At 43.3% G+C, this 12,672-nt stretch overlaps 1 protein-coding gene across 1 annotated transcript in view; it reads left to right on the top strand.

The window, feature by feature from the left end:
- LOC121291504 (tyrosine-protein phosphatase non-receptor type 14-like) overlaps nucleotides 1–12,672 on the top strand; it is a 277,947-nt gene that overhangs the window by 109,005 nt on the left and 156,270 nt on the right. The window contains exon 2 of the mRNA XM_041212793.1: nucleotides 249–558. Coding sequence (XP_041068727.1) covers nucleotides 385–558 — 174 coding nt within the window. The 5' untranslated portion in view covers nucleotides 249–384. The remainder of the gene's footprint in view (nucleotides 1–248; nucleotides 559–12,672) is intronic.

Genomic DNA, 12,672 nt, shown 5'->3' with positions numbered 1-12,672 from the left:
TTCTGAAAACATCAATGATTGATACTTGTTAGTAAATTATCTTATGAAAATTGTTACTTTTTATATGTTACAAATAATTATGCATTTCCATTGCAAGAATCTAACTGCCTTATATTAAGATGAGCCTACTAGTTGTTTGAATGATCTGTGCCTCAAGTTTTAATTTTTATGTTCAAAACATTGGTACAAATTGTCAAGGTTTTTCTTTTAAAATTATTTCCAACTAATTTCAATCTCATTGTTCACAGGAAGTCTCAAATACTTAAATGTCACCAGGAAAGGGGTAGTTGTTTTCACCCTCAGCAGAAAAGGAGCTGTAAGACAACAGGCAAACTGTTTGAAGGATTCAGTTCTGAGAGAGGCAGCTTTCAAGGCTAGTGAGCCATGCCTTTCAGGCTGAAACTGCGGAGGACCAGACGGTACAACGTTCTAAGCAAGAACTGCTTTGTGACACGCATCCGATTGCTGGATAACAATGTCATCGAGTGCACACTGTCCGTAGAGAGCACAGGACAGGAATGCCTGGAGGCCGTAGCTCAGCGGCTGGAACTGCGTGAGGTAGGCAAAACTAATATGCAAATCTGCTGAATAATAAATTGGGAAGACATAGGGTTAAAACATTACTTAGCTTTTCCATAAGTAAAGGGAAATCTTAGAATTACACACCAGATGTTTTTCCGAACTGCTAATAAAATATTAGCTAAATATCTATCGGCTGTCATGAATTGCCGCAATACACATTGAACTGTTTTTGCAAGATCATAGCGTGATAAATTCTTGACATAACACATTTGTGGGAAAAGATAAGGTGGGAACCATTTGAGTAAAAGAGCTGGGAGAGATGGATGCAAGTAAATGATAATGATAATTACAAGTCTTGATGTTGTTACGATCCCAGCTGTTGCTACTGGATAAGTCAGATCCCAGAGTGAAACCTGGCTTGATGGATCCTAACTCTTTTTTTGAAACAGTGAAGGAAACTTATTGAACAAATTCACAGGAGTCTGCTGATGAGCTTTTAACACAGTTCATTTTTCTTTTTTAATATATATTTTATTCTATTACACCAGATGAAAAGGTTGGTAAGATTGCCATGCAAACACACACAAGAAGACGATTCAAATATTTACTATCCCTTCACCCCAGCTATATCTTAACAGATACATACAAATTTGAAAAGTTGAAACAATTTACCTTATCTATCTTATACTCTAATATTCAGGGTAAGTATGCAGTACATGTGAACCAACTGGCGAACTGTGGTCAGACACGCCACACTCCAAAGTAAATGACAGATGAAACCAAAGCAGATTCTATGGATTTCTCAACAACCCACCCAAATGCATATCACACCGTGAGCCAACCGATCTCATTTAAACTCTGTCTTTCTCATGAAAATCTCCACATTTTTTTATTCATTCATCGGATTTGGGCTTCGCTGGCTGGGCTGGCATTTATTGCCCATCCCTATTTGCCCTTGAGAAGGTGGTGATGAGCTGCCGTCTTGAACTGCTGCAGTCCATGTGGTGTAGGTGCACCCACAGTGCTGCTGGGAAGGGAGTGCCAGGATTTTGACCCAGTGACAGTGAAGGAACGGCGATATATTTCCAAGTCAGAATGATGAGTGGCTTGGAGGGGAACTTCAGGTGGTGGTGTTCCCATCTATCTGCTGCTCTTGTCCTTCTAGCTGGTCGTGGTCATGGGTTTAGAAGATGCTGTCTAAGGAGCCTTGGTGAATTTCTGCAGTGCATCTTGTAGATGGTACACACTGATGTGACTGTGTGTCAGTGATGGAGGGAGTGAATGTTTGTGGATGTGGTGCCAATCAAGCAGGCTGCACTGTCCTGGATGATGTCAAGCTTGTGTGTTAAGCTTGCACTCATCCAGGCAAGTGGGGAATATTCCATCACACTCCTGACTTGTGCCTTGTAGATGGTGGACAGGCTTGGAGAGTCAGGAAATGAGTTACTCATCGCAGGATTCCTAGCCCCTGAGCTGTTTTTGCAGCCACAGCATTTATATGGCTAGTCCAGTTCAGTTTTGGGTCAAGGGTGGCCCCCAGGATTTTTATAGTGGGAGATTCAGTGATGGTAATGCCATTGAACGTCAAGGGGCGATGGTTAGATTCACTCTTGATGGAGATGGTCATTGCCTGGCGCCAATATTAATTGCCACTTGTCAGCCCAAGCCTGGATATTGTCCAGGTCTTGCTGTGTTTGGACATGGATTGCTTCAGTATCTGATAAGTTGTGAATGGTGCTGAACATTGTGCAATCATCAGTGAACATCCCCACTTCTGACCTTATGGAAGGAAGGTCATTAATGAAGTAGCTGAAGATAGTTGGGTTGAGGATGCTACCCTGAGGAAATCCTGCAGTGATGTCGTGGAACGGAGTTGATTGACCTCCAACAACCACAACCATCTTCCTTTGTGCTAGGTAAGCCTCCAACCAGTGGAGTGTTTTCCCCTGATTCCCATTGACTCTAGTTTTGACAGGGCTCCTTGATGCCACACTCAGTCAAATGTCCCCTTGATGTCAAGGGCAGTCACTCTCCCTTCCCTCGGGAGTTCAGCTCTTTTGTCCGTGTTTGAACCAAGGCTGTAATGAGGTCAGGAGCTGAGTGGCCCTGCCGGAACTCAAACTGGGCATCAGTGAACAGGTTATTGCTAACGAAGTGCTGCCTGATAGCACTGTTGATGACCCCTTCCATTACTTTACTAATGATCGAGAGTAGACTGATGCGGCGGTAATTGCCTGGGTTGAATTTGTCCTGCTTTTTGTGTACAGGATGTACCTGGGCAATTTTCCACATAGCTGTATAGATGCCAGTGTTGTAGCTGCACTGGAACAGCTTGGCTTGGGGAAGGCAAGTTATGGAGCACATGCCAGAATATCACTGTTAATCAAAGAGGGCGTTGATGCAATAGTTAGAGATGACCTTGGTTCAGGAGATCAGGATATCTAATCGGTTTGGCTGAAGGTGAGGAATAGTAAGGGCAAAAAGTCATTAGTGAGAGTTGTCTACAGGCCCACTAACAATATCCACAGTGTAGGACAAAGTATTCAGGAGAATATATTGTGTGCATGTGATAAAGGGATGGCAATAATCATGGGTGATTTTAATCTACCTATAAACTGGAAAAATCAGATTGTCAGTAGTAGCCTGGATGAGGAGTTCTTAGAATGCTTTTGAGAGTTTCTTAGAGTAGCATGTTCTGGAACCAACCAAGAGAACAGGTTATAATAGACTTGGTGTTATGTAATGTGACAGGATTAATTAATGACCTCAGAGTAAAGGCACCCCTAGGTAGCAGCGACCGTAATATGATTGAATTTTATATCATTTGAAAGAGAGAAGAGTGGGTCTAAGACTAGGATCTTAAACTTAAATAAAGGCAACTATGTGGGGATGAACGTTGAGCTAGCTGAAGTGAACTGGGCAACTAGGCCAGAGGATCGATCAATAGAGAAGCCATGGCAGACATTTAAGGGGATATTTCAGAATATTCAGAATAAATATATTCCTATTATAAAGAAAAATTCTAAGGGGAGGACCCACCATCCATGGTTAACTAAAGAAGTTAAGGAAAGCATCAAACTTGAGGGAAAAGCATACAACTCCGCATAGATGAGTGGCAAGACAGATGATTGGTCAGAATATAAAGAACAGCAGAAAATGACTAAAAGGTTAACGGGGAGAAAGGAATTACAGTATGAGAGGAAGCCAGCTAGAAATGTAAAAATGGATAGCAAGAGTTTCTACTGGTATTTAAAAAGGAAAAGATTAAGTAAAGTGAGCATTGGTCCTCCAGAGAGTGTTACTTTGGAGTTAATAGTTGATAATAATGGTGGAAGAAATGAACAAATAGTTTGCTTCTGTGCTCATGACAGAGGATACAAAAAACATTCCAGTAATAGCTGCAAATCCAGAGGTGAAAGGGAGAGAGGAACTTGGTAAAATCGAAATCACTAGGGAAATGGTACTGAGCAAATTGATGGAGCTGTGGGCTGGCAAGTCTACAGGTCCTGATGGACTACATCCTAGGGTCTTAAGAGGTGGCTAATGAGGTAGTCGATGCGCTGGTATTAATTTTCCAAAATTCGCTAGATTCTGCAAAGGTTCCATCAGACTGGAAAGTGGCAAATATAACCCTCTATTCAAGAAGGGAGGGAAGCAGAAAACCGGAAACTTATAGGCCAGTTCAGTTAGCTTGACATCTATCGTGGGGAAATTGTTAGAATCGATCATTAAGGAGGTTATACCTGGGCACTTAGAGCTCAAGGCAATCAGGAAGAGGCCACGTGGTTTTGTGAAAGGAAAATCATGTTTAACCAATTTATTGGAGTTTTTTGAAGAGTAACATGCGCAGTGGGTAAAGAGGAGCCTGTAGACGTACTGTACTTGAGTTTCCATGTGGCAGTTGATAAGGTGCCACATCAAAGGTTATTACAGAAAATAAAAGTGCATGGTGTAGGGGGTAGCATATTAGCAAGGATAGAAGATGGGCTGGCTGGCAGAAAGCAGAGTATGCATAAATAAGTCTTTTTTGGATTGGCAGGATGTGATGAGTGCAGTCCCACAGGAGCCTGTGCTGGTGCTTCAACCTCTTACGATTTACATCATTTGACTTAAATGAGGCGAGTGAAGATATGGCAGCTAAATTTGCAGATAACACAAAGGTAGGTAGGAAAGTATATTGTGAAGAGGACATGAAGAGGTTGCAGATGAATATAGATAGGTTGAGTGAGTGGGCAGAGGCCTGGCAAATGAAGTTTGATGTGGGAAAATCTGAAGTTGTTCACTTTGGCAGGAAGGACAAAAAAGCAGAGAATTACTTAAATGGAGAACGGCTGCGTAGTCCTGAGGTGCAAAGGGATTCAGTGTTCTAGTACGTGTCACAAAAATTTAGTATGCAGGTACAGCAAGTAATTAGAAGGCTAATGAAATGCTATCCTTTATCACGAGCTATCCTTTATCACGAGAGGGATTGAACATAAAAGTAAAAATGTTATGCTTCAGTTATACAGCGCATTGGTGAGACTACACCTCAAATAGCGTGTGCGGTTTTAGACTCCTTATTTATGAAAGGATGTAAATGCATTGGAGGCAGTTCTGAGGAGGTTTACTAGATTGATATCTGAAATGAATGGGTTGCCTTATTGGGAAAGGTTGGACAGACTGGGCTTGTTTCCACTGGAGTTTAGAAGAGTGAAGGGTGATTTGATCGAAGTACGCAAGTTCCTGAATGGCCTGGACAAAGTGGATGTTGAAAGGATGACCCCATTTGTGGGCAAGTCCAGAACTAGGGGGCAATATTTTAAAATTAGGTGTTGGCCTTTTAGGAGAGAGACGAGGGGGAACATTTTCTAAGGGTTGTGTGATTTTGGAACACTCTGCCTCAGAAGGTGGTGGAGGTGGGGTCATTAAATATTTTTAAGGCAGAGGTACGTAGATTCTTGTTAGGCAAGGGAAGCAAAACTTATCAGGAGCAGATGGGAATGTGGAAATCAAAACACAAGAAGATCAGCCATGATCTTAATGAATGGCAGAGCAGACTTGAGGGGCCGAATGGTCTATGTTGCTATTTCCTATTGTCAGCGCCCATAGCTTTTGCACTATCCAGTGCCTTCAGCCGTTTCTTGATATCACGTGGAGTGAATCGAACTGGCTGAAGACTGGCATCTGTGATGCTGGGGACCGAGATGGATCGTCCACCCAGCACTTCTGACTGAAAATTGTAGCAAATGCTTCAGCCTTATCTTTTGCACTGCTCTGCTGGGCTCCCCCATGATTGAGGAACAGGATATTTGTGGAGCCTCCTCCAGTGAATTGTTTGATTGCCCACAGCCATTCACGACTGGATGTGGCAGGACTGCAGGGCTTAGATCTGCTCCATTGGTTGTGGGATCGCTTAGCTCTGTCTATCATTTGCTTCCTATACTGTTTGGCATGCAAGTAGTCCTGTGTTATAGCTTCACCAGGTTGACAGCTCATTTTTAGGTATGTCTGGTGCCGCTCCTAGCATGCCCTTTTGCATTCTTCATTGAACCAGGGCTGATCCCCTGGCTTGATGGTAGTGGTAGAGTGAGGGATATGCCAGGCCATGTGGTTATAGATTATGTTCATGTACAAATCTAATATTGCTGATGGCCCACAGCGCCCGATAGATGCCCAGTCTACAGTTGCTAGATATGTTCGAAATCTATCCAATTTAGCACGGTGTTAGTGTCACAGAACTAAGTGAAGGCAGAACTTTGTCTCCACAACAACTGTCCAGTGGTCTCTCCTACCAATAATGTCATGGACAGATGCATCTGCAGCAGGCAGGTTGGTGAAGATGAGGTCCAGTATGTTTTTCCCTCATTGGTTCTCTCAATGCCTGTCGCCGACCCAGTCTAGCAGCTATGTCCTTTAAGGCTTGGTCAGTAGTGGTGCTACTGAGCCACTCTTGATGATGGACGTTGAAGTCCCCCACCCAGAGTACATTCTGCACCCTTACCCACTCTCAGTGCAACATGGAGGCGCACTAATTCATCAGCTGAGGCAAGGTGGTACGTGGTAATCAGCAGGAGGTTTCTTTGCTCATGTTTGACCAGATGCCAAGAGACTTCATGGGGTCCGAAGTCGATGTTGAGTACTCCCAGGGCAACTCCCTCCCAACTGTATACCTCTGTGCTGCCACCTCTGCTGGGCCTGTCCTGACGTTGGGATAGGACATCCCATGAGTGGTGATGGTGGTGTCTGGGACATTATCTCTGTAGGATATAATTCCGTGAGGTTGTAGTTCTGTCGAAGGGTCATGAGGACTCGAAACGTCAACTCTTTTCTTCTCCGCCGATGCTGCCAGACCTGTTGAGTTTTTCCAGGTAATTCTGTTTTTGTTTTTGTTTTGGATTTCCAGCATCCGCAGTTTTTTTGTTTTTATGTCAGGCTGTTGCCTGACTAGTCTGTGAGATAGCTCTCCTAATTTTTGGCACTAGCCCCCAGAAGTTAGTGAGGATGACTTTGAAGGGTTGACAGAGCTGAGTTTGTCGTTTTTGTTTCCAGTGCCTAGGCCGATGCCGAGTGATCCGTCCGGTTTCATTCCTTTTTTGAGACTTTGTAGTGGTTTGATACAACTGAGTGGCTTGCTGGGCCATTTCACAAGGCATTTAAGAGTCAACTGCATTGTTGTGGGTCTGGAGTCAAATGTAGGCCAGACCAGGTGAGGATGGCAAATTCCCTTCCCTAAAGGACATTAGTGAACCAGATGGGTTTTTACAACAACTGACAATGGTTTCATGGTCGTTAGACTTTTAATTCCAGATTTTTATTGAATTCAATAGGGTTCCCAGAGCATTACCCTTGGTCTCTTGGTTACTAGCCCAGCGACAATACCACTATGCCATTGCTTCCCCTAAGTATTTACTTTGGAATTCTCTTCAAATGTTGCTCCCACTTGGATGGCTTCAACCAGAATCTACCTCCAGGATTTCAATTTTGTCCTCTGAGATTCCTTTCCTCTTGATCTCCAAGTACACTTAAGCTTCACCTTCCAAGCACAGTTTATGATCTTCGACCATGCCATGCAGAACACCACTGCTCTAAAGTGATTCCATTGCTCCTACAGCCTGCAGCACAGGGTCACCAAGCTTCCACTGCACTCTCTGATCTTCTGGGGTTCTCTTGAACCCACTCTGCTTCAAATCTGCTCCCCACAGCTCTTTCTTTAACTTGGAGCCTTTTTCTCTGCTCCTTTCGTTTATCTTGATTCAATTGGTTCTATCTCTTGGTCCCTGCCTGGGACCTTCTTTTGGGTCTCTTTCTGTCCCCTCCCTGGTTTGGGACATTCTCCCTGTCCCTCTCCGCATGTCCTGCTCTCTGGAACACCTTTCTAATGGCGCTCAGGTTCCAGTTCACCTGACCTGCAGTTTTGCAGCGTTTCACTTCTTTGCTTCTTTTCTTCTGCGATGTGCAAAAGGCCGGTTCCCAGCCTGAAGATGTGAAAACAAATGAACTGTACATTTGCAGTCACTTCGCAGCTGGGTAGTTCCTGAACTGCAACTCATGAGCTCAAGGTAAGTATCTGAGTTCGTTACAATATTTATATACTCGTCTGCTTTTGTTCATTTTTTTCATACAGGAATCATTTTATTTACTTCGCATTATAGAAAAATTACCAGGTCAATAGGTTTCATTCCTTCTAAATTATGGGATTACTGCTGACATCCTAGATTTGTGTTGGATCCTAATTTACTACCATCCTTTAGTACAATTGTATTATTTCTGTAAAGAGGTTGTTAAACTATCTCACATTGAACTGCAAAAAGTTGCATTTCCATATTATTCTCACATGCGAAGAGCCATCTCGAAGTTCCTTATTGGTGGCCATGTCTTCAGCTGCCAAGGCCCTAGAGTTTGGAACCCCCTCCCTAAACCTTTCCAGCTCCCTACCTTGCTCTCTTGTTACACTTCTTTAAAGCCTACCTCTTTAACCAAACTTTTGATCGATTGTCCTGATATCTCCTTAGGTGGGTCCATGTCAAATTTTGCTTTATAAAGCTGCTGTGAATTGCCTTAATGGATTAAGGATGCTATATGAATACAAGTTGTTGTTGTCTATGTTGAAGACAGCGGAGAGGTCGAGAAGGGTCAGCTAGCCACATCCCTTGATGATAAGATGTTGTTTATGACTGGCCATTACAAGCTTGGCATGGAGGGCAGGGTAAAAGACTGGAGGACTTAAAAAAAAAAAGGCAGTGGTGAGAGCATAAATGTAAATATCCTTCCAACTCAAAATGCTAATTTTCTATACTAAATCAGCTGTGCTTGCAAATTTTGAACTGGGTTTTCCTCACATCTCCCTGCTAATGCTCTGTGTTTGACATTTTTAAATAGTGTTGAGTTTCTTTTCAACAAATAAAATTTCCTGTTTACATTGTCATGCCTACACATTCTACTCTGAACTTGAATAGTTTTTTTAAAAAAAAACGCATTGCATGTTTTCATTTAAAGTTTTTTCCTCTAATCAGGAGAGTTTAATTTATACAACCAGCAATTGTGAATGTTCAGTATCTTGTGCATTTATACATACGAAGTGCATATATCAACTTTACAGTAATGGACTTGCTAATGACGTCCACTGCACAAAAACTATTAATTATCACTATGTTGTAATATTTTGCAGCTTTTGGTGGCTTGACAATGATTATGATTTCCTTTACCATAAAACTACCTCTCTACATCTTATGGGCATCATTCCACTGTCTGTTGGTGGGGTATCATGGACATGAAGTCACTCCTAAAGAGAGATTTTGTGGGGCTTGTCCAACTTAAATTCAATCCATCTAACGCAGCATTGCCAACTATAGCTTCAGGATTTGATGTCATCACAGTAATGCAAAATATTAAAGATACTACATGACAATGAGTGAGTTTGTCATTGTGTGCCGTGACCACATTCATATTGTTAGTTTGGTGGAAACGTGATATACTGTAGTGAAGATGGGTTTTAGAAATTTTATGCATGAACCAAATTTTGTTGAAAATTGATTTCTTGTGGTTATAAACATGATCAACATAAATATTCCGGTGATATGGGTTCAAATCCCATCATGGCAACTGGTGAAATCTAAATTCAGTTAATAAATCTGGAATTAAAAGATAATCCAGTAATGGTGACCATGAAACCATTGTCGGTTGTTGTAAAAATCCATCTGGTTCATTAATGTCCTTTAGGGAGGGAAACCTGCCAATCTTACCTGGTCTAGCCTACACGTGACTCCAGACCCACAGCAATGTGGTTGACTCATAAATGCCCTTGGAAATGACCTAGTAAGACACTTGGTTGTATCAAACCACTACAAAATCTAAAAGGAATGAAACTGAACGGACCACCCGGCATCAACCTAGGCACTGGAAACGACAATGGCAAACCCAATCATGTCAACCCCTACAAAGTCCTCTCTGCTAATATCTTGGGGGTTGTGGGAGAATTGACTCATAGACTAGTCAAGCAACAATCTGACATAGTTATACTCACGGAATCATATCTTACAGATAATGGCCCAGACATCACCATCACCATCCCTGGGTAAGTCCTGTCCCACCAACAGGACAGACCCACCAGAGGTGGCTGCACAGTGGTATATAGTTGGAATGGAGTTGCCCTTGGAGTCTTCAACATCGACTCTGGACCCCATGAACATGGGCAAGGAAGCCTCCTTATTACCACCTAGTGCCCCCTGCCCACCAACCACCAGCTGATGAATCAGTGCTCCTCCATGTTGCACAGCAATTGGAAGAAGCAGAGGGGAGCAAGGGCACAGAATGTACTTTGGATAGGAGACTTCAGTGTCCATCACTAAGAATGGCTCAATAGCACCACTACTGACCGAACTGGCCGAGCCCTAAAGGATGTCGCTGCTATATTGGATCTGTGGCAGGTGATGAGGGAACCAAAAAAGGGAAAAACTTACTTTCGCTCACCATTCTACCTGCGTCAGATGCATCTGTCCGTGATGGTATTGGTAGGAGTGACTACCGCACAGACATTATGGAGATGTAGTCCCACCTTCATATTGAGGATGCCCTCCATTGTGTTGTGTGACACTACCACCGTGTTGGATAGATTTCGTACAGATCTGGCAGCTCAAAACTGGGTATCCATGAGGTACTGTGGGCCATCAGCAGCAGCAGAATTGTATTGAACCACGATATGTAACCTCATGGCCTGGCATATCCCCCACTCTACCATTACCAATAAGCGAGGGGATCAATCCTGGTTCAATGAAGAGTGCAGGAGCGCATGCCAGGAGCAGCTGCAGGCATACCTAAAAATGGAATGCCAACCTGGTGAAGCTACAACATGGACTACTTGTGTGCCAAAAAGCAAAAGCAGCATGCGACAGACAGAGCTAAGCAGTCCTACAACCAGTGGATTAGATCAAAGCTCTGCAATACTGCCTCTTCCAATCATGAATGGTGGTGGACAATTAAACAACTAACAGGAGGAGGCGGCTTCACAAATATCCCCATCCTCAATGATGGGGGTAGCCCAGGACAGCAGTGCAAGAGACCAGGCTGAAAAATTTGCAACTATTTTCGGCCAAAATGCTGGGTGGATGATTAATCTCGGCCTCCTCTTGAAGCCCCCAGCAAGTCTTTAACCAGTTCACTTCACTCCACGTGATATCAAGAAATGGCTAAAGGCACTAGATGTTCCGGCATTAGTACCAAAGATTTGTGCTGCAAAACTTGCTGCACCTTGAGCCAAGCCATTCCAGTAAAGGTACAATGCTGGCATCTACCCTGCAATGTAGAAAATTGCACAGGTATGTCCTGTCCGCAAAAAGCAGGACGAATCCAACCTGGCCAATTACCGCCCCATCTGTCTACTCTCAATCATCAGTAAAGTGACGGAGGTGTCATCAACAGTGCTATCAAGCAGCACTTACTCAGAAATAACTTGCTCACTGATGTTCAGTTTGAGTTCTACCAGGGCCACTCAGCTCCTGACATTATAACAGTCTTGGTCCAAACGTGGACAAAAGAGCTGAACACCAGAGGTGAGGTGAGAGTGACTGCCCTTGACATCAAGGCAGCATTTGGCTGAGTGGCATCAAGGAGCCCTAGCAAAACTGAAGTCAATAGAAATGAAGGGGAAAACTCTCCACAGGTTGGAGTCATACCTAGCAGAAAGGGAGATGGATGTGGTTGTTGGAGATCAATCACTTCAGTTCCAAGACATCACTGCAGGATTTCCTCAGGGTAGTGTCCTAGGTCCAACCATTTTCAACTGCTTCATCATAAGATCGTTCCTTCCATCATAAGGTCAGAAGTACTAATGTTTGTCGTTGATTACACATTGTTCAGCACCATTTGTGACTGTCAAATACTGAAGCAGTCCATGTCAATATGGAGCAAGACCTGGACAATACTTAGGCTTGGACTGATATAATTGGCAAGTAACATTGCCTGGCACTTAAGTGGCACAAATTACCATCTCTACCAGGGGAGAATTTAAACATCTCCTCATGACATTCAACGGTTCTAGCATCACGGAATCCCCCACTATCCAATGTCCTGGGGGGTTACAATTGAGCAGAAACTGAACTGGACCAGCAATATAAATACTGTGGCTGCAAGAGCGGGTCAGAGGCTGGGAATTCTGCAGTAACCTGATTGTGAAAAGCCCACATTTAATCTCTGGTTGTGCTGAGTTAGCTGGCTGCTGCCTGGTTGCAGTGAGGAAAGAAGGAAAATCCATCAAAATCCAAATGATCACTAGTGACTGGCACATGCTGGAAAGTGCAGATGTGGATGTCAGCGTTGACCTGGCTATGACGCCCACAGAGATGGAACAGGCTCCAGCAACTCAATTTTATACATGTAGAATAGCTGTTGGGTGTAGTAGCAGTTGGGGCGGGGGCATTGGGAAGGTGGGGTTGCTAGGATCTGTAGAATGCTGTAGCTTCGGGAGAAGATGGAAGGAAACAAATGTAACTGGTAAGTAACAATAAACCTTCTGTAATTAAATTGTCTCCTACTAATGATACCCTAGCACATTAAATCAAACAACTTTTCAGCAGTGGGACTTGGATCGCATGTTTAATGCAAAGAAAGAAAGAACTTGCATCTGTTTTAGTGCCTTAGCATGGCCTTAGGACATCTCAAAGCATTTGACATATA

This window comes from Carcharodon carcharias, chromosome 2, assembly GCF_017639515.1.
Source record: "Carcharodon carcharias isolate sCarCar2 chromosome 2, sCarCar2.pri, whole genome shotgun sequence".
Lineage (NCBI taxonomy): Eukaryota > Metazoa > Chordata > Chondrichthyes > Lamniformes > Lamnidae > Carcharodon > Carcharodon carcharias.
This window is presented reverse-complemented; position numbering and strand designations above follow the sequence as displayed.